Source organism: Podarcis vaucheri (genome assembly GCF_965113315.1).
Source record: "Podarcis vaucheri genome assembly, chromosome: 6".
NCBI lineage: Eukaryota > Metazoa > Chordata > Lepidosauria > Squamata > Lacertidae > Podarcis > Podarcis vaucheri.
The window spans coordinates 93,372,638-93,395,457 of record NC_138764.1 but is presented as its reverse complement, the minus strand read 5'-3'; the positions used below and the strand labels follow the sequence as shown (position 1 = coordinate 93,395,457).

The window sequence follows — 22,820 nt, the reverse complement described above, 5'->3', positions numbered from 1 at the left end:
AAAAAGGATGCGATGGACGAGGCAAGAGGTGCATGGTCCCCATTAAACATGATGCCATCTTGACTGGAAACAGAGGGACAGGAAGAAACTATTTTAGCAAGACGGGAGGGTTGAGATACAAAATGCGATGGCTCATTGCAACGCTCCTCTTTCCGACAAAGCCTGGCTAAGAAAATCACACCCGCAGTTCAAATCGGAGCACATCTGGTGTAACCCGTTGAGTTGACCACAGCTGGAAAGTAGGCTCCTTGTGTTTCCAAACCACCACTGGCAATTAGGTTTCCTCACTACTAGACTGACATGAGCAAAAAGCATGTGGGTGACCCTCTCGCCTTCCACTCCTCCTGCTACGGCCTCCAAAAACTTTTGGTCGCCCCTTTTCTATACATAAGACTGGCCAGGGCCAAATTTCAGAAACCCGGTGCTGCTGGCACCCTTCTGGATCATGAACCTGCTCCAAGTCCTCTCTCCTCAACGTCCAAGCTGCCCAGTTAGTGGTTCACAGCTCCTGCGAATGACGCAGGACATAGAGAGGCAGGGTCACACTTAAAGAGAGTTCAGGGTGAATAAACAGCTGCTTGGGGAGTTACACTGCTGAGACCCAAGTCACACCCACTTGACAGAACTGTTAAAATTTAAGAGGAGGAGGAATGGTGGGTTAGCCTATTTTACAATAACGCCATCAACCTCACCTGCCTGAAAGCCAACCTCTAAATAACCAGAAGGATCTACTCTTTTTCAACGGAGGAACTTTTTCTTTTTCCCCCCTCCAAAGAAGAGAAGTCCAGTAATTGGGATGAAGGTCCAATAACTCTTTGAAGTTTAACTTAAAAAAAAACAAACAGAAAAACCCACACACACACACAAAATGCACCTTTATAGTGTTAAAATACATGATTTTGTCCTCACTGCTCGCAACCAAGATGTAACTCGCCTCTCTTCTCCTGCTCAACCTCCTTGTACGTTTTATGCTTTCTAGAAGATTATGTTATGTTAATGTTATATTTGTGCAGGGGTAAAAATTTAAAAGGCAAGACCTGTGAGATGTCATACATTTTTTTTTAAACATTTGTTATGAATAAATTTAATACCAATGATATGGCAGATCCATCAATCCAATTTACAATCCTCAGCATGCTGCCTCTACAAGGCGATTTTCCCTATAATGACGCCAATGATGAAGAACAGTACCACCAGGGCAAGTAGTCTAGTGCTGAGCCCCTCTTCCTTCACAACAGGTGCTGAAGCAAAGCCCGGGTGGTTTGTCTGGGGCGCCTTCCTCATCCGCAGTCCATCTTCTTCCTGCAGCAAGGATAATTTATGGAGATTAAAAAAATAAATAAATGCACTGAGCAAAAGTGTGCATTAGCAGCTCAGCCTCAATTCTGTGCTGAGATGTAAACAATCTGGGGTGAGATAATGTGCTCCCTTTTCCAAGCAGAAAACTCCGCTCTGCCAGGCCCAAAACTGACCTAACTGTTCCTGCTAAACAAAAACAGTTCCTGTTAAAAACTGTTCCTGCTAATCCAAAAACAGTCCCCCCCCCCCAAGCTGGATTGATCAGGAACTGCAGTCAGCTCTAACCTCTGTTTAATGCAAGTGCCAATGCTATAAGAAACCATGGGCAGCCAGGAGAAATTTGGACCAGAATGGAAGTGATGGGAAAAGACAGCACACGAACCTACAATCTGTCACTAACAGATTAACCATGGTTAAAAAAAAACCCCACGTCTTCTAGTTAAGCTTGTTGTTACTCATTTTGCCATCATTCACTACTGTGGTAGATTTTATGCATTAACTAATTTCACAGATTCACTCAAATAATTACTGCCCTGTTCTCTGGCCAAAAGGCACTTAGAGTGGCTAACAACTGTCTAATACACAACAATAGATCAGGGTAAAGGTAAAGGGACCCCTGACCGTTAGGTCCAGTCGTGACCGACTCTGGGGTTGCGGCGCTCATCTCGCTTTATTGTCCGAGGGAGCCGGCGTACAGCTTCCAGGTCATGTGGCCAGCATGACTAAGCCGCTTCTGGCGAACCAGAGCAGCGCACGGAAACGCCGTTTACCCTCCCGCCTGAGCGGTACCTATTTATCAACTTGCACTTTGACGTGCTTTCAAAATGCTAGGTTGGCAGGAGCAGGGACCGAGCAACGGGAGCTCACCCCGTCACGGGGATTCAAACCGCCGACCTTCTGATCGGCAAGTCCTAGACTCTGCGCATTAACCCACAGCGCCACCCGCGTCCCTTAATAGATCAGGGCAAGGCCAGGTTAAAACAACAAAAAGCTATTGTTTGTTTTAAACCATGGCTTAATTGTGAATGTTCCTGCTGCTCACCTTCTCCCAATAAGCCATACCCCAGAACAAGCGTGGTACGGCTTATCATGTGAACCTGGATTGTGGCTTATTTCAAACAAACCATGATCAGTAAACCAGAAGTAAACCAAGGACAACGAACCTCGGCTTATTTCTGGCCTACCGCTTGTGGTTTGTTGGAAACAAACAAGCTATAGTATCCAATGGCACAAACCATACCGTGTCTTGTTTGTACTGGGAGATGCAGCACCCAACATAATTAATGACTTAAAACAAACTACTGTATTGGTTGTATTCTATGTAGCCTGCACCAGTGCAAGGATTTTCCTTTTGAGAGGGAAGCTTCTGCCCCTCTCCTCCCCCCCCACCCCCAAAATCTCTTCTTGGAGTTCCCCCAGCCCTGGCAGGGAAGGAGAGGGCAGAATTCCTGTTGCACAAGCAGGAATCTCTGTACTGGCCTCCACCACCACAATAATTTAGATGAATGCACCTCTGTTACTTAGGAGTGGTGTCTGAACCAGCATGAAACAAATCCCCAGGTGTTATTAAATGCCCAACAAAAACACAACCATGCCAGGCAGTTTGCAATACATGCCAATACTTTAACTTTGTCCTAAGTGTCAATGGGTTGACCTTACCTTAAATTGTTTATTCTCCTCTCGTAACCTCTGAACTTCTAACTGAAGCCTCTTACATTCTTCCATTACTTTCTTAACTTCGCTGTCATCCAAAGAAGAACTTAATGATTTAGACATTACAGAAGATTCTGTCTTTGTTGCAGCTGTGGATATAATTTTATTTATTTCTACATCATGCTGTTGAGACAAAAACAACAACAACAGAAAGTTTGTTTTCATTTAGGGCACTTCAAATCCTATCGTTCCTCTCTTTACAAAGCACTTAGGACAGCCAACAATCTCAGTCAGCCTTCCCCAACCTAGTACATTCCAGATGTTTTGGACTACAACTCCCATCAGCCCCAGGGAGCCGGAACGCTTTGCATGCTGTATCTATGACTATTTTTGAAATCCCATTGCCTTGCCCCAACTACTGTTCCCTCATCTCTGGGTTGGTAGATGGAGAGTTGTGCTTGTGTGAGAGACAGAGGTGCCAACAGCCTCCTACAGATACCTATTCTACTTGAAGTCTTAATGTTAGTGCTCTAGTGAAAAGGAGTATTAAGTTTCTAGGGATATTTGTAATCACTGCGCAGACTACTTCCTTATTCTCTCAATAGTTCCCAGCCTTCATTATTTTTCACACAGTACACAAAGACCCAAGTTCTAAATATGGGTTCCTCATTGCACCCATTTTGCAATGGCTGACAACTGCGATTGCAAACAGGGCCCAAAGATCTGAGTGACCAGCCAGGCACAAGGGTATTTATGTGTTCAAAAAGCAAAGCCAGTGTCCAGGAACACCTCTCAGATTGTTGGAAGTGTCCTGTGTCAAGCTGGTGAGGTAGCCCATCTAGAAGAAAAACTATGATCCTGGACCCTCACTGCGTTGTGTGACATCTTCGGGAGAAGAAAAAGCTAAGGAATTAAACCCTACACAAATCCAGAGTGCAGTCCCTAAGGCAGTTGGATAGCGTCTTGTATGCCTCTTTCCGGCAACTCCTGCAGCCAAGCTGGTGCTAAATGTGCTGCTTTGCTTTGGACCACATCAGCGACTTGTTCTCTGGGCAGCCCAGGACCTCCATACACCACTGCCCAGGCTTGATGTCACTTCGGTGCTGCAAGCGCAGCGAAAACAGCGCAGGAGGCAGCAGTTACCTAAACACACCCTTCCTTGGCGACTTGTGGAATGTTCTATTTCTTATCTGACGCTGAAATTGCATCACAGTCTGGAATACTAAGAGCAATGGCTAAAGCTACTATTTGCAGCCTAGTCTCCTGCCATTGCAACTTTTACGGATTAAAAGGGAAAAAGCAGAAACGTGGAGTCCACAGTCTACTCTATTGCAATATGCTGTAATTCCACCTTTTACATTGTTAGAGGACTAAGCGCCAGAAAAACAACCACCATATATCTAAAGGCATGGCTGTGACTGCAGAATTGCAATGCACAATCCTATGTAAAGCACAGGTGCAGTTTTAATAATGATGTGCCCATGACATGATTCTGTTGTGAGAGAAGAAAAAGCAGGGAACATAATGAAGAAATTCAGCTTCACCCACAGTAAATCGATCATGTTTAAATCAATTTTATTATAATCTACAAAAATATTTTAAATTGACTATAAAAATGCCTCTTTGCTGGGAAGATTTGTTTTGAACGTTTAATATAGTTTCTGAATAAACCGCAGCCTTATGTTTGGGCCTTGAAATATAAAGCTGGTTTAAGAGTCTAGATATTTCAGACACTACCTTTTACTTATAAGCAGCAGCTGTGTCAAGTTCAGAAAGTAACAATTGCACTCACGGGTTTATCGTTTTCTGCCGGCAGCTCAAACACACATCTAAGTTTTGAATCCATGAGTTCCTCTGGCTTTGCTTCTTTCCACTAAAACACACAGAACGGAAGAAAAAGTTAAATTTTAAAAGAATGAAGTCTTCTTCAGTACTATGCAGTTTGTTTCCCCGATGTCTCTCCAATGTCCAAGATACCTTCCAGAAGCAAAGTGAACCCCCCCCCATTACATGGATCATTCGTAAAAAATAAATAAATAAGGAAAAGTCTATCTAGCATTCTGAAACACTTCCGAGAAAGTTTCAGAAGGGCCAATAACAGGCTTTAATGAATCTCCCAGCCATGACAAGCATGGTGTCATCTTCTGCTGAATGTGAGGAACAGCCGGCGTTTCCCTCCGACTGCAATGCTGCAGAGATGGGCGAAGATAGCTGGGAAGTCGTGCAGTGACGCCTGCTATCTTTCCACTTGGAAGAGACTTGACTATGAAGTGTCAAAGTGCCCCCCCCCCCAATCTCCCTAGGCCTTCTATGCTTTGAAACAGGAATGGTGGGGTGGTGTTGAATTAGAGCTGGCTGGCGCATGCCCACCGCTCCATGCAACTTTTCGCTGGCGGATATGGGCAGGGAGAACCATGGAACTGCAGAGCTGGAAGGATCATCTAGTCCAGGGGTCAGCAAGGTTTATCTTGCCTGGGCCAGATGGGTCCCACGGAAATCCCTCCGTGGGCTGGATTGATCGCATGCACCCCACAATTTTCGGTGTCTGAACCTGCGCAGTCACGATTTTCAGTGCCGCGGAAGCGAGTCGCCACGCCGGTTTAGCGCAGCGCGCACCTTGGTTTGGGGGCGGCTTGTGGGCTGGTCAAACAACCTCCACGGGCCACTTCTGGCCCATGGGTCTTAAGTTGCTGACCCCTGATCTAGTCCAACCCCCTGCAATGCAGGAATACACAACTGCCCCATACGGGGATTGAACCTGCTCTTATCAGCACCATGCTCTAACGAGTTGAGCGATCCACTTGGATAAGAGGGATTTGCCTGGGGAGAAAGGGGTGAGGCTTGCTCCTACAGATTTTGGCTTGGCTTATTGGCAAACAGTGAGCATTCGGATGGAACATTCACACAGTGTGCTCCCAGATGGCACAGGGCGAACTGCACAGGCTAGTTCTGCTTGCATAAGGTTTTGTTTCCCACGAGGAGCACATGCCATTGAGCAAAAATGCAGTGGGACTGCTATTAGCTAGGCCAACTGGTTCCACCTATTGTGCTTGGCTGTGGGTTGCATGCAATGTGCCCCAGAAGCAATCTGAACATCGCAAACAGCAGAGCTGTTTGCTTCTGGTAAAGGGCAAAATCGTTCACAAATGCAAGCCACTGGGATTAACCACAGCCTCCCACAGAGGCGGCACCCCCTAGATAGCAAGTTTGCAAATTAAAGAACAGGTAAATGCTGACATTTCCAATTTGTGTGTGTGTGTGTGTGCGTGTGTGTGCGAGAGAGAGAGAGGGTTATTAGGACACTGACAACTGCATTCCAGATTATTTCAAATGACTTCTGCTCAATTCAAGGGGTATTTTGGTCTGTCGACCAGTTCTCATAAGCAATGTTCATGCTCAGGACCATACTTTAAGAGTTAAATGTCTTTTAATGCTACAAGCTAGGGTCAAAGGGACATGCTATTTATAAATCTGATTCACATATTTTTGTTTTGGTTCCAAAAAACCTTTTAGCTTTTTCAATGTAATTGGCGTTCTTTTTACAATCTTAGGCTTTGCTGCTTGTTTTTTGTATTTATACTGCTCTCCTGCTGCTATTAGAATATTTTGCAGCTGCTTTCGTGCTTTACAGATTGAAGATTTGTTGTTGGCAATTACATTATGAGTGAACGTTATTGGTTATATGCAATGAAGTTGCCCCGTTATCACGAGGGGTTCCACTTGTGTAATGGAACTTCCCCTCCCTCTGATCTCCCCATGGCCTGCAACCTGCTTGGGAGAAGTGGGGGAACCCACAGAACAGATCTTGGGGGGGGGGGATCAGCAACATGAGAAGAGAAAGACAAAGTCCTGTTGCACAAGCAAGATATTCTTGCACTAACAGAATGACTTTGTTGGATATAACCCTATGCTAATACGTTGTGAGCCACTTTTGGAGAGTTAATTCCTGAAAGGCCGTCCGTAAATATTAAAATAAATAAACGTGCATAAATAAATTGTAGACCTTGCCGCTGGGCAAGATTCATCAGTACTTTTCACAGCGATACCATCCAACTCTAGCAACAGATGCAAAATCCATAGGTATTAACCACAACCTAATATGGATAATTTTCCGATGTGGCTCAGCCAGCACTGCCTTCCTCTGTGGAGAATACGAAGCCACACCATTCCTACATTATGCTGTAAGGGTATGCTAGATGTGGGGGTGACATTAGTGCAGTTGCAGTGTTCAAGCATGCCACAGGGCCAACATTATTTACAAATCCCTCTTGCTGGTTTGGTTCATGCTAGAGATATAAAATGCCCAGAAATGTTGGAAGCCGTGGCGGAAGCAGTGTTTTGTTTCTTCGTCTTTTAAGGAAGAAAAAAACTGGGATCTGTTTTTGCAAAAAAAGCACACCCCGCCCCCCAGAACAGATTTAGGGTACGCATGTGGGGACGAGAGGGGATGAAGTTCCATTGCACCTGGGAAAATCCTTGCACCTAAATAACGTGTTAGCAGGATACAGCCCAAATATGCTTGCACAGTCCAGTTGCCTAACTTGTTTTCCTGAAGTGAATAAGTGAGCAAATAAGATTTCTTCTCAACAGACCTCTATGAATCTTGAGGCATCTGCACTTGCAGCAAGACTGCCAGTTCAATCAAAGGTACAGTGGTGCCTCGCAAGACGAAAAGAATCCGTTCTGTGATTCTCTTCGTCTAGCGGTTTTTTCCGTCTTGCGAAGCAAGCCCATTGAAGGATTAGTGGATTAGCGCTATTAGCGGCTTTTAGAGGCTTATCTGCTGATCGGATCAGCTGATAAGCGGCTTAGCGGCTTAGAAAAAGGGGGGAGGGGGGAAAACCAGCAGGAACTCGCAAGACATTGTTGTCTTGCGAAGCAAGCCCATAGGAGATTCGTTTTGCGAAGCACCTCCAAAACGGAAAACTCTTTCGTCTAGCGAGTTTTCCGTCTTGCGAGGCATTCGTCTTGCGGGGCACCACTGTATCCAGTTTGTCTATTTCAACTTTCATTTCTTGAAGGTTGTCTGACTTCCAGTCCAAGCCCCCACCCCCTTTTATACCGCTAGGTGCTCCGCCGTGTCTCACTATTACACTGTGCCCTTTAAACAACTCGTCGGCTCTTGTTAAAAGGCTTTCTGCCATGTTATTCACACAGAAGAAAAACAACGCAGCACCTTAGTAAGTCACTTCTCAATACTCACTACTGCTTCCATGTCTGAAGTATCGGGGGGTGCGAACATCGACTGAACCATGAACTTGTGTTTACTTTTTTCATTAGGGTCGTAATCAAAAGGCTGTAGCATCACTGAAAAGAGAAATCATTGCCATTAGAGCCGCAGCATCTTTGCTCGTTCCCAGAAGCAATTCCTGGCAGCGTCGATAGATGCAAGGAAGCTGGGAGCACCACAACATTAGTTTCAGAAGCTTAACCCCAGTTGCACAATGAAAACGCCTGAGCTTTTTTTATACTTGTAAGCTACAGAATTATGAAGACTTGTGCAGCGCAAGGGCATTTGGCATGACTGCTGAATGGGAGAAGGGAATGCAGTCATCCACTTTGTGTAGGAATGTTATTTCTTGGGTGGCATTTACTCAAATTACCCCGATAAGCTACTGTTTGCAGAGACCAGGTTCTCACCTCTGAAAAATGGAAAGCTGTTACTTCTTTTTACAAACGGTTAAGACAGATGCTTCATGCATCCTCCCCTCATGCGTGGAGGGAAGAGCGCACAAATGCTTTGCTGCAAGGATAATCAAACAAATGCCCTCTCCTCTTCAATGAGCGCATGAGGGAATAGCAGGGACTCTCCTGTTGACTGCACCCCTCCCATAGCGACACACTTACAGGAGAGTCCTCCCGAGCAGCCAAAAGCAGTGCTTCTGTGTCCACATCAAGGAAAAATTGGTGATTGTATGCGCCTCAAGTTCATACACAAAATGTCCTTACCTACCTGCAGTTCCCAGGGTGACTACGTTGCATCCCTCCAGGTGCTATAAACTATAGCTCCCACGGGCCCCACCCAACATGGCCAATGTAGTTTAGCTGTAGTTTATAGAGTTGTAGTTTAGTGACCTAGGCAGTCAAACTGAAGAAAAGTAACTTCTTCAATTTCACATTTTTCACTATTATCATCTGGTTTATATCACTTCTTTTCTCCCTTATAAATCCTGGTCTAATCCTCATTTCCAGTTACAAGCATCCATGGATGATTACATCTGAGGGCATAATAGCTTTTCTGTTTGAGGTCTCCGGTAAAATTGCCTGCCCCCCGTCAAAAAATTGGGAGGTCTTTGGAGTTGAACGTAAGCCTTACGTTTCTGCTACAGTCAGGGCCAATGTGTAAAGTTTTTGAGTTGTCGACATAGCAATTCCTTTGCTGCCTGTTCCACCAGTTGTCACAACCCCGGGCCTCTGGCACAAACCACGGCTAAGGGAATTCTACAAAACATCCAGAATGGAAAATTTAGGAACTTGTCCATTCAGTGTGGTATGCTGAACTATGGCATAGTGTGCTGTCTGAACCCAGTTTCCTGGTTCATCTCTCCCCTCGCTAACCACAAGCTGTAGCCCAGAACCTGCATGGTCAAGTCATGCTAGCAAGTCACAGCAAGGCTTACCATGTCCAGCAACCCACGATTTTCTACAGCAGCTTAGTGTTTTGTTACGTAAAAAGAATGTGCAGCAATGCAGCAAGGAAAAGCCAAAGCTAGGAAAGAGAACAAGGCCAAGTCTGCGCTACTATGTGAAGGGGTGCACACATACTAAAGTTGTTGCTAATAGCAACAGACTAAGTTTTGTTTAAAGAAAAAAAACACAAACATGTTTTAAGAGTACAGAACATTCAGCTTTTCCAAAGCTGAATCTAGGCTTGCAACAAGCATGTCGCAATGAGACGTTTGGCCGAGCCCTGCCTGAAAATCTATGCAATGTTCTATAGTCAAGGACACATTCCAGTTCAACGTGCCTTTTCCACTTCCTGCAGCTCAGATATGCCGGCTCAACTTATTAGACCTTGCACACCAGTCTCCACACAGCAAGCGGCATATAAACAGATGTGAGCCCAACTCCTGCTGCAAATCACCAGGCCCTAATCCACTTCTGCTCCCATGCACCTATGAAAGGGGGAAACCCCTGCTGCATTTCCCCGCGTTCTTGTATTGGAAGCATTCGAGAGATTTTCATGCCAACAGGAAGTGGGAAGAGATGCGTGGCTGCAGGGAGCCTATGCAGGGAAGAAGGACCAGGTAGAGGAAAGGAGCTATGCAGGGACACAGTGTGGGGCAGCCCTGGCTTTAAGCAGCAGGGCAGTCATTTGCACCCATCCAAAGACATCTTTTGAAAGCATAAGCTGGTTCCTCACGTTCTGCAATTTCTCAGGGGGATCCCAAGATATGCAAGTCAGTAAGCTTTGGAGTTCTGAAGAATTCTTCAGCAGGCGAAATCACAGGATTGTAGAGTTGGAAGGGACCCCCGAGAACCATCAAGTCCAGCTCCCTGCGACGCAGGAATGTGCAGCTGTCCCTTAACGGGGATCAAACCTGCAACCATGGTGCCATCAGCACCACGTTCCAACCAAGTGAGCTTGCATGCTACTTTTAAGCACGAGGTGGTCGGGGCTGCAGCACGCCCAGTCCTCGACTCTAGCATCCTTGGCAATGCCGGGGTGCCCTTGAAGGACTTTGGCACCATAGCCTTGCACGGCTTATCAGGACTGAAAGTGGCTTTCCTTGGATTTCTCCAAGGAAAAGAGGAGGCACCACAGATCAAAGCAGAGGACCACAAACAGACTGAGAGGGACTGTCGAATTTCGCCAGTTGTAGCAACATCCTAAGTAGCTTTTTAAAAGCAGGTATTTAAACATTTATCTACGCCCCCTTCCAGTTTAACCAAAGCAGCAGAACCAGTATAATCCATAACTGTTAGCGAAACTGGAAACTGAAGGACCAGGGCAAATAAACAGGTGGGGGGGGAGAGATGTTTGGTGCCAGGTGAGTCTCTGGGACTCTTCTATTCAAGGAGACCTGCCTGCAATCATCCTTGTCAGCACTCAAGGAATCCAATGAGGACTGAGCGTAAGGGTGTGAGAAACAGAAAAACAGGAAGTGGGGAGGGAGCTTCCTGGAGTGTCCTGAATGGCTGGCTGGCACCCTGGCCAGAAGGACTCCACACTGATTATTATTATTTTTTACTGCAGGTTCCACTTGTATTCTTTCATTCTGGAATCCAAAGGCTCACACAGTCATCTGAAGACCCCACCCTTCCTTGCATCAGGGGAACTTGAGAAGAGACAATTATAGCAAGAGCAGCGCAGCGAAACACTCTGAAAGGGAAAAAGGGCTGAGTTAAGCAATTCCGTGACAAATCACAAGAACATGCACGACGGATGTGCTGACAGTGCTGTTAATACACCAGCCATTTCCTAAGAAACTGAAGTGTATGCATGCAACGGACTCCGGAGTCTCAACAGATAGGGATTCTCTCCCAGGAAATTTGCATTCCAGTTAAGGGTCGCTTTAAGGGAGCGAAGAAGAGCGAGCTGCATTTCTAAGCGGTATCGTCTAAAATTTATTGCATGATTTCTGCTGCTAACCATAGTGATGCTAAGGAACCCTAGTGCGTGTCAGCTGACACCGAGGACAGAAACGAGGAGATCACATGGGAGCCCTGTGATGACTCAGTAAGGGGGACTCAGACCTTGGGGCAACATCCAAATAACACGTCCTGTCCATGCAAGGTTTTATGTGTGTGTAATAATAATAATAATAATAATAATAATAATAATTATTATTATTATTATTATTATTATTATTATTATTATTATTATACCCCACCCATCTGGCTGGGTTTCCCCAGCCACTCTGGGCGGCTTCCAACAGACTATTAAAATACAATAACCTATTAAACATTAAAAGCTTCCCTAAACAGGGCTGACTTCAGATGTCTTCTAAAAGTCTGGTAGCTGTTTTTCTCTTTGACATCTGATGGGAGGGCGTTCCCCAGGGCGGGCGCCACTACCGAGGAGGCCCTCTGCCTGGTTCCCTGTAACTTGGCTTCTCGCAGCGAGGGAACCACCAGAAGGCCCTCGGCACTGGACCTCAGTGTCCCGCCAGAACGATGGGGGTGTATACTCCTTCAGGGACGCTCTTTCAGGTACAGTGGTGCCTCGCAAGACGAAAAGAATCCGTTCTGTGATTCTCTTCGTCTAGCGGTTTTTTCATCTTGCGAAGCAAGCCCCTTGACGGATTAGCGCTATTAGGGCTATTAGCTGCTTTTATCGGCTTATCTGCTGATCGGATCAGCTGATAAGCGGCTTAGAAAAAGGGGGGGAGGAAAAAAAACCCGCAGGAACTCGCAAGACATTTTCGTCTTGCGAAGCAAGCCCATAGGAGATTCGTTTTGCAAAGCACCTCCAAAACGGAAAACTCTTTTGTCTAGCGAGTTTTCCGTCTTGCGAGGCATTCGTCTTGCGGGGCACCACTGTATACTGGACCAAGGCTGTGCAACAGAACTCCCGCCCCAGCAGGTCCTCAAATCTGCTCCAAAGGGCTGAGGGAACCTCTAGAACAGATTTAGGAAATGGGCGGGTAGGAAGGATGGGGACAAATTCCCATCCCATATCCTGACAAGATACATTAGTTGGATGCCACCCTTACTTCTCCCTATTCATGGCTAACATTTATTCTATTTCTTAATCACCCTTTAACCCAGTGTTCTCCAACCTTGGGTCTTCAGTTGTTTTTTCAGACTACAATTCCCATCATCCCTGACCACTGGTCTTGCTAGCTAGGGATTATGGGAGTTGTAGTCCCAAAAAAGCAGTTGGGAGACCCACGGTTGGGAGACCCTGCTTTAACCAAAAAGGAGCCCAGGACCATGTACAATAAAAGATAAAACAAGAGTAAATAAAATAAATGCTTATAAATCACCATAAACATCTATAAAATATCAGAACCTTCAAAATACAGACATAACAGCTGCTGCTTGGAAAACCTGTCAGTAAAGCATGAGACTCCTAATCTCTGAGTCGTGGGTTCGAGCCCCACGTTGGTGAACAAATTCCTGCATTGCAGGGAGTTGGACTAGACGGTTTCCTAGGTGGTCCCTTCCAGCTCTATGATTCCGTTATCAAAACAGTGAAACCACAAGCGGTAACAGGCTGGGTACAATATTTGGCTTGTATGGCAAGCTGACATCTGATCAACCTGACATTAAGGTGGATTCTGGTTTCAGCCACTCCAGATGCACACAGTTCCTTGCATGCTAAATGCTTAACTGAGCTCCTGCCATGGGGTAACACTCCCCTTCCTCCGTTTTTTAGGAACAGATATGTCCATGCTAGACCTAACCGTTAAGCCATTACATTAGCACTCATATGCTAACTTACGGTGAGGTAAGGTGAGTTTGCACTTTAATCCTGGGTCTGAAGCCATTACCTTTCATCATGTCCTGTTCCCTTATTGTGTTTATCCTCGATTAAGCAACTGCGAGAGGTATCTTGCTGCAGTTTTGTGCAGGCAAAAGTCTCGCTATACAGTGATACCTCAGGTTAAGAACTTAATTCGTTCTGGAAGGCGGTTCTTAACCTGAAACTGTTCTTAACCTGAGGTACCACTTTAGCTAATGGGGCCTCCCGCTGCCCCTGCACAGTCGCTGCAAAATTTCTGTTCTCATCCTGAAGCAAAGTTCTTAACCCGAGGTACTATTTCTGGGTTAGCGGAGTCTGTAACCTGAAGTGTCTGTAACCTGAAGCGTCTGTAACCTGAGGTACATGCAAGCTCCTGACAGATCTCTCGAGGCTGTCCCTTAATAAAAACAAGCGCTCTCCTCAAAGTCTGCTTTTACCACTATCTGTAAGGAGATATGCAACGGATAACACCCTGTCGTGTTGTGACATAATCTCCAACACTGCTGACAGCACTGAGGTTTGCCCCATTCCTGTCTGCTGATCTGCACACAGGCATTCTCGATAGCTGCTCCAGTTATGGAACTCCCTTCCCTTGGAATCTCACCAGAGCCTAGGCAACTTCATGCAGCGCTGTTAAAAAAATAATAATAAAGTCTTCTTCTGGGCTGGCTCTTGGTGGATCTGGTCCAGCTGGGAGAAGGGTGGAGGCAGTAGCTGGAATCCGGTATTCGGAAGAGCTTTCAATTAGATGCTTTGTCATCCCAAGTTTATTTTATGGTCTTAGCTACGAGCCCTCGGGGGCTGTGCAGGACAAAAAGTAAACAAGTATTAATTAAAGCATGCTTTGCAGAAGGCCGTGAACGAAATTAAGACCACATGCTCCCAAGGACACTAGAAATAAGCTGATTAAAGGTGCAGCACAGGTGGGAGATATGGGGAGCTACGAAGCAGAATTAAACCAGCAAACACCAGGAGATGGAAATGGTCGTGCTAGTTTTGAAGGGTATAGCCGCCCTTTGCTTGGTTGAAAGAGTATTGATTATCCTTGCATCCTGCAGCTTCAGTCCTGGAAATGGACTCTTTTAAGTGCATTACAGATTCAGCCAGCTAACAATTAAATGCCATGTCATTCTGTGAAAGACAAAGCAGGCGAAACCCCACCCCCACCCCATTCACTTGTGGCAGAACCGAGAACTCCCATGTGAAAAACCTGACAAGGCGGCTGAAACTCTGGTTTCTCAGGCCTTCTTCCATTAACACATGTGCAATTGAAGGAGGAAGGTTCAGAATGGGGGGGGGGGCATATTTTTTTTCCTGCCAGAGGGCTATCATTTCTTTCCGGTTGTTTTTTTGGGGAGTGGGTCACATGGCCAGTGGGGAGCAGAAAAAAAGGAAGGGGGAAATGGACAGCGCAATGGATATGAATTTTACCTTTGTGCAATAAGCTAGTTTACAACCCCCCACAAACCACCTCTTTATCCTCTATCAAAGCAAGCAAGAAGTATATAAATATGAGCCCCATCCTGTCTTGTCCCCTTTATAAAGACCTGAGGAATGAGATCATTACCCCACTCCTACTCACCATCCCAGGCCGCCCATCTGCGGCCACATTGTTCTTTCTGTTATCAGATCAAAATGATCAGATAACAGCAAAGGTTGCTAGGTTTAACGAGGGTGCAATGAGATTAAGGGCCACTATCTGAATGATAGTCTTGATCATTTGATTGTCCTTTTTATCCACTGTTGTCTTTTTAATTGTATATATTGCTTGCTTAATGTTGCTATGGCCGTTGGCTAATGCAAATAAAGTTAAGGGGGGGGGAGAGCCCCAAGTTGAAAAACTGCCACTGAGAATAAATATCCAAATGACAGCGGAAATGAGATGATCATTGTCTCTTCCAAGCATGCTTTTTTGAGGGGTAGGGGGTCCTAAAGTGAGAGACAATTGGATGACAAAGAACACAAATAATGGCCTATCCAATGTCATCAGGTGCTGATGGTAGTCTGGAACACAATGAGGAACGCCTGCCAAATCAGGTTGTCTTAAGACACTAATTTTAATTTATATAATAGGGCTCATATTTTTAATTTCTGTGTAAACCTGCAGTCATATATAATGGAGATGGAGGCACTCAAACTACAGTACATGAGAACTCTGGGTTACCTGTCTGGTGGAGGCCCAGAGGCATTTACCCACAGTAAATTTTCCACAGCTCTATTTTGCTGGGGAATTTTTTTTTTTAAAAAATGCTTCATATATTCAGTATCACCAAGGAATGGATGCCAATCACAAATTTGGCATTAGGCAAACTTGGCAGCTTTACATTTTTAGTTTTGTTTACTAAATGCAAGTAAATCTGACATGATAAATTAGATCAGAAAGTTTTCTGAGGCAAATTATGATTTGGAAATTATCCTAACTTGCACAGGAAATTTTCCGGAACATTTTCTGATTCAAAATTTTCTGGAGAGCCCACATCACTGCCCGTAGGTAACAGATTATAAACGCTCAAGTCTGCTGAAGTTTTAATGAGTTTCCACTAAGCAGAGAAACAGTTTGCCATGGGCATCTGAGAACTGGTGGTAGGAACAGAGCAGGGGTGAGAAACCTGTGGCCCTACAGATGTTGTTGGCCTCCATATTCCTGCATTTCAGGGGGCTGGACTAGATGACCCTTGGGGTCACTTCCAACTCTACAATTCTATGATTCCATCTCCCTATCTGTCTAAAATGGCCAACTGTTTGGGATGAAGGGAGCTGCAGTTCATCATCATCAAAAGAGTCACAGATTCTCTATTCCTGAAGTAGACAAAAGGACTGGAAATGTTCAGGGGGAGTGGGATTTCTTTGTTTCCTTCCTCCCAGGCTCCCCCCATTTTTACAATGGAAAAGGGGAGAAAATCTGAGGGAACATCGAAGAACATCCTATGGAAACGTCTTCTCCTTTGGAATGAGTGAAATACCTTGGTAGACAAGGTCTTACTCTTCCAAAATGTTCAGTATGAAAATTGTTGTGCAAGACAATTACTGTATTAGAGGGTAATTTCTGTGTAAACTTGTAGTCATATATGATGTTCAAAATCATCTGTGTGTGTGTAATTTGCATTTAGAGGAGGTTAGCATCTTTGTGACAGGAGCACAAGCTGTTGTGAATTGCTGCTTTCCTTGTTCTGGTGACCTCTGATCTAGGCCCCACCTAAAGAATACATTTAAAACAGTATTATACCACTTTTAACAGTTATGGGTTCCCTCAAAGGAAATCTAGTTTAAGGGGAATAGCCACCTCCTTTCAACTCCCAGCCCTACTAAATCCCCACAGTTCCATGGCAAGAGGAACTGTGTTAAACCACCCTGGAAGTGGTTGGAGGTGTAAGAAAAATCTGCTATCCTTCTGACCAGGTACCTCCCTCTCTTGGGGGGTCAATCTTGTCACCTCTCTTCCCCACAAACCTTTCTAGAATGCATTTATACTTTTGAGGTTGCAATCCTACCTGGGAGTTAAGTCCACAAAACACAACACACATTATTTCTGCATAAGATTGCTCAGTAAATTCCATAAATACAGTAGAATTCTATAGATGCATCGAAGTCTCCTTTGGCCAAAAAACAGTTGTATTTGTTAGTGATATTCACAATGCAGCTATCAGCCAGGTTTAAACAAGCATTCAGGTGAAGCCTTCCCTTTCAATAGAGAAACAGCCAACATGGCTTAAAGGTGGTCATCACAGTCTGACAGACAACGCTTGCTGAAAGGTACATTATCCAGGAGACAAACAGACCTAGTTCAAAACTCAGGTTTAAAAGCTGCCTATTTTATGCACTGGGTAAGTAAGGAGTTTTACAATTTCAAAGAAAAATTAAATAACCTTTTTTGGCAGCCAATCAGAGTAATACCCACAGCTGAAGAGAAAGACTCTGCGTGCATTTGTTTGTAAGAAATAATTGTAGAAAAGTGCACCAAGAGCTAGCCTTGTGCAGTACAAAATAAGGTTCTAGTTGCAATCAGATCTTTGAGCACCAAGAAACTAGTGGCAATTCTCAAGTGAAGAGCACATTGTCAATAGAGCTGATGGTTTAATTAAGGCAGACATTAACCAAATTGATTTAGTATTTCCATCTGTCCTATTGAGCATTTGAAGTCTACAGACTTAGCATGCTTAAAAGATCATATATAACTATACTTGTTTTATTCTACAAATTAAATTGCTCTTGAAATCAACTGATAATGGTTAAGAGATGAACAGGCCTGTATTAAGCTAACAGCACAAACCTGCCAAAAACCAGGCACTTTTAAATCCCCCTGAAATCAAGGAGATTAATTTAAGCATGTGTTTAATCTTCCACTCAAGTCACTTCTAAGTTCACCTACTCCCAACTATTTATTGCGCAGCAGCAAACTATTGTTTTAATATAGCTACCATTTGAAGCCATGGTTTGTTGTTGACTTACAAACCATGGCCTTCTAAAACTACGGCCTTGCATCGCTTGAGAACCTGGCACCCTTTCTTAAACAGTTTGGACACTCTGTCCTGTCCCAGGAAGGTTAACACGCTACAAGGGAGTGAGACCAGAACAGCTGGAAAACAAAATAAACTTTCCATGCTGAAGGTTCCAGGTTCAAGCTGTTATCTCCAGTTAACAGGAAGTGATACGAAAAACCTCTTTCTGAGACCCTGTAGAGCTGCTACAGTATGAGCAGACAGAAGCCTGACTGTCAGACAGCTTTCTGTATTCACCATTTGCTACTGAGTCATCCTCCTTTGCTAACTGAACAATTATTTTTCTATAATAACGATCTTTTTGTACCTCACTGTTTTCATTTAAGTTTTTATTCCTTATTGGTTTTGCGCAGTATTTGTAGCTCAGCAGATCTGCTCTAAATCATTTTAAAATTAATGATCGAAAATGGATTGCCTGCTTTGTAATGTTCATTTTTCATTATTCCTTAATGAATCGCTTCATAAATGAAATAACATAATTAATAAAAAACAGAGCTTTTACTTAACATCTCTCCCTTTCCCTGTTTGACGTCCTACTATACCGGGAGGCAAGGCAAGCACACCTGGGGAAATGGATGGGCTTCTTAAAATAAGAGATCACCGTGCTCATCGCAATGTTGGGGCTGTTATGTCAGAATAACTTACCAGACACATTAATTGACGTTCCTGCATCTATAATCCCACTGTTGGGTCTTACGCAGTATCTGCGTGGTGCTGTGGTCTTCACCTTGAAGCACACATTTCTGTCTGTAGGGTTGCCAAGTTTCAGGTTCGTGGTGACGACGTCTGTGAATGGGCCTGCAGGATGAAACAAAGGACACGTCAAAATATTTTCCAAACATTTCAGAAAGTACCTCGGGATTTTCTATTCCTACAGATGTGTGCACCTATCAGGACACGAAGAGAAGCTTGAGCTCAGAGTTCGAAATTAGCCAGGCGCCAAGAACATTGTGCACCTGGCTATCGCCTACCTGTGACCAAGTGAAGGTGCCCAGACTCCAGGGTGGCGCCTGACATCTCCACCATCTGGAGGTCTATGGATCTTGACCATTTTCACACACTAGCAACACTTCAGCATCCTAAAAAGCAGAGACATCACCTTGCCAACAAAGGTCCGTATAGTTAAAGCTATGGTTTTCCCAGTAGTGATGTATGGAAGTGAGAGCTGGACCATAAAGAAGGCTGATCGCCGAAAAATTGATGCTTTTGAATTATGGTGCTGGAAGAGACTCTTGAGAGTCCCATGGACTGCAAGAAGATCCAACCTATCCATTCTGAAGGAAATCAGAAAAGACCCTGATGTTGGGAAAGATGGAGGGCACAAGGAGAAGGGGACGACAGAGGACGAGATGGTTGGACAGTGTTCTCAAAGCTACCAGCATGAGTTTGACCAAACTGCGGGAGGCAGTGGAAGACAGAAGTGCCTGGCGTGCTCTGGTCCATGGAGTCACGAAGAGTCGGACATGACTAAACGACTAAACAACAACAACCAGCACAATCAGAATGAATTTCAGGAAACAAACAACAACAACAAAGACTTTCAAGCCGTCTGGCCCAAAAATGGCAATTAGGCATTCCGTTTTGGAGGCTGCAACCCTGGTTTAAGGAGCTTATAAATCTGAGCTTCTAACACTGCCTCCTGTGTGCTGGGACCCCATGACAGACACACAAGAGGCAAGCCAAGTTATCATTCCTTCAATTTTTGTGGTTCAGACTGTGTGTGGCACTACTTAGGTTGCCGAAATAGCACAAAGGTCTGCACGATCCCACATTTGCAGAGCTATTTTTTAAAAAGAAATAAAAAAACCCTACGGCAGGGGAGGAGGGCCAAAAAGACTAGAAAGGACTGAGCATGCAATATGTGGTATAGAATATGTTGAATATGTTGGAGGAAACCAGGGATGTGGTGGGGAGAGGGTGGAATCGAGTGACTTGAACCTGTACCAAAACACTGCAACACAGCATTTTGTTGCAGGCCCCCAGTTGCTGACCCCCTCCCGAACTGTAAAATGGGGATGAGGCCAGGGCACAGGGGCCTGTCTAGCTGCCACCCCAGTGAATTAATAGCTAAGCTGACCTCTGGCCCCATAACTTCCTGGCTCACAACCCTTGCTCTTTACTGTGCAACACCAGCACTTGATTCCATTTGTGTATTGCTCCGGCAAATGCTTTCTAGAGCGGTTTAGACGTATGAGGTTCCCAACTTTAAATAGCAGGATATGCAAAGCCTTGTTAGCACCAGTTATAAATAGCCCCCAAGTAAACTATATTATAACTCAGCTTGCAGATTCTCCAAGTTTCTAAATGGGATGTTGCTATTATGGGCAGATATGAAAGGTCAGGAGTTAATTACTTCTCTGGTCAATAGCTGAAGGAAGCTGCCAGAGGATAAAATTTCAGGTATGACCTCTGACTACAGTTTAGATTTTTATGAGTTCCCTTCTAGCCTAGAACTGTTTTGGTTTATTTTATTTCATTTTTGTGCTTCCTTATGAGAAGATGCACAAAATTTGCACCAGACCACTGCAAGTTCATCTTACGTACAGTGTTACCTCGGGTTAAGTACTTAATTAGTTCTGGAGGTCCGTTCTTAACCTGAAGCACCACTTTAGCTAATGGGGCCTCCCGCTGCCGCCGGAGCCCGATTTCTGTTCTCATCCTGAAGCAAAGTTCTTAACCTGAAGTACTATTTCTGGGTTAGCAGAGTCTGTAATCTGAAGCGTATGTAACCCAAGGTACCACTGTACTGTAAAAAAACCAAAGCAACACAAAAAACCCCTCATTATTTTCCCTAACATTGCAGAATTTTGATCAAGATTGCCCGCTAAAAGGTATATTAAGAAGCAACAGCATACTCGCAGATAGATATGCTTTCTGCATGTGGTTAATAGATTCCCTAGGAAGAAAACAAAATGGAGCATTCTTCCTTTCCTTTCAAAAAGCTCCAAATAGGCACATGGCAGAGGTTTATAAAATTATGAACAGCATGGAAACAGCTGGTATTCTCTCCCCCTTTCCCTGGCAATACTTGAAGTTAGGGGAGGCACCCTATGAAAGCTATTTGCTTAAGAATCGGGTCAATTGACTTATGGAACTCATTACCACAATATGTGGAAACAGTCGCTAGTTTCATATGGTTTAAGGCTAGATGCTGGGATTAGATGAGGGCTGTTGCCTTCTTGTTTGTGTGGTTCCCCAAAACATATGGCCAAGTGGATTTATTTTTAGTCTCACCCAGCAAGACGAAGTCTTGTGTTCTTTAATCTGTAGCACTGACGGCAAGCGAGGCGAGACAGGTTAGTCTTAACAGCTAAGCAGTGTATATGAAAGAAAGCCTTGCGGGGCCCATCAACACCGATCCTATTTTCTTTGATGCAATTTATTGTATTAATAAAAAAATTATTCGGACTTCACCATAAGGTCCCAAGGTGGGTTTCAATAATATACAATTATAAACAAAATTAGAACTGTTCCACCCAGAAGAGAATGGTATAAATAATGGCTGTAAGTGTATATTTAACGTAAATCATAATCCTCTGGACTTCTAATCGGATGTAATTGGACACAGTGGACCAATCTGTGTGTCACGCTAAACCATGGTCAATAAGTGGAAGCCAGTTTTTAGTCTGCAGTGTGGATGCCATCAATTCTTACCTAGCAACGAAGATCAAACTGCACAGTGCAGACTTCCTTCCAAACAGGAATAGGTAAAGCACAACCACACACAAATCCAAGTCTAAACAAAAATATGTTATGTTTCTCCAGGAGAAAATAATGTGGCTCTATGCATCCTTTATCTGAAGGCCCAGACTCATTCTAGAAAACTTGTTTCGCAGGAGGGATTTAAACAGCCATGGCTCGCCCACTGCAAAGAATCCTGGGAACTGTAGCTTGATAAAAAGGGTGCTGAGAGTTGTTCTCAGATTCCTCTCTCAGACCTACAATTCCCAGAGTTCCTTGGGAAGACAGACTGGGGGGGGAACAAGGGTCTTGTAACAACCGTCAGCACCTTTAACAAACTGCAAGGGAAACTACAACAAACACAATGCACTAAAAGTTAATAATGAGAAGATCAGAATGGTATTTTGGGGTGGGGTGGGTAGGGACCTAGCTATCAGCTAGGCTTTGGTCAAGAGAGCAAAAGGACATATTCACACCCTATTATATTGTTCTGATAAATTTTATAGACTAAAACAATAGTTAGCAGCCCAGAAGCCGGCGAACAATTCCTCCAAAAAGAACAAAGAATACTGCATAATTTCCAAGTTTGCCACAGTTCATTTTGTACTTAATATACCAGCGGCGCATCAATCTAAACTAACCACTTTGTGCAGTGGCATTACAGAACTGCATATATTTTCAAGTAAAACATGTGCTAAAGGAACTATGGCAAAAGAACATTATGTCTATTCTAAAAGTTCAAAGTCAGCCACACAGCCCAAACAGTTGAGACCTTTGCACACTCTTACAAGGGGGCTTGGGAAAGGGCTATAAGGGGGCTTTGTGGCAGATGAGTCAATGTCCGCCAAGCTTGAAAGCCGCTACTCTGGACTACCTCTACTGAACAGCACTAAAACATTTTTTTAAAATCACCACCGACGACAGGAGGTCGGCACAGAATCCGTAGCTAAATGCTTTCGTATTTTAAGTGAGGCACTTTCTGTATTTTTTTAAAAAGGAGCAAGCTAACACATCAATATAGACAGACGGTACTTAATGCATCATGCATTAAAAATAAGAAGCCGCGTTATATACCTCTGCTGTAATTCTAGCCAATGGGTGGTATTCAAGTACCGTGTCCCAACTGTGCAAGGATTTCCTCTTGCACAACAGGCCTCCCCCTTCATCACAGCTGGCACCCTACCCAAGTCTTTTCCAGGGGGTATAGGTAATCCCATGCAGGAGGGAGGGAGTGAGAGACAAGTAGAAATCGTCACGCTGGTTAAATGTTCACTTAGTGC

The 22,820-nt window shown here is 44.4% G+C and overlaps 1 protein-coding gene and 1 long non-coding RNA gene across 3 annotated transcripts in view; one reads left to right on the top strand and one right to left on the bottom strand.

Moving 5' to 3' along the window:
• Window positions 1-860: 860 nt before the first annotated feature.
• Window positions 861-22,820, bottom strand: part of VAPB (VAMP associated protein B and C) — a 78,866-nt gene continuing 56,906 nt past the window's right edge. For both annotated transcript variants that reach the window (XM_082226491.1, XM_082226490.1), the window contains 5 exons: window positions 18,505-18,657; window positions 8,156-8,259; window positions 4,745-4,825; window positions 2,959-3,135; window positions 861-1,302 (listed from right to left, as the gene is read on the bottom strand). In XM_082226491.1, the coding sequence (XP_082082617.1) occupies window positions 1,144-1,302; window positions 2,959-3,135; window positions 4,745-4,825; window positions 8,156-8,259; window positions 18,505-18,657 (674 nt within the window). In that variant the 3' untranslated portion in view covers window positions 861-1,143. The remainder of the gene's footprint in view (window positions 1,303-2,958; window positions 3,136-4,744; window positions 4,826-8,155; window positions 8,260-18,504; window positions 18,658-22,820) is intronic.
• On the top strand, window positions 12,441-18,365 carry LOC309534383. Its single transcript, XR_014220663.1, has 2 exons — window positions 12,441-17,291; window positions 17,329-18,365. It is a non-coding gene; the product is annotated as an uncharacterized lncRNA (long non-coding RNA).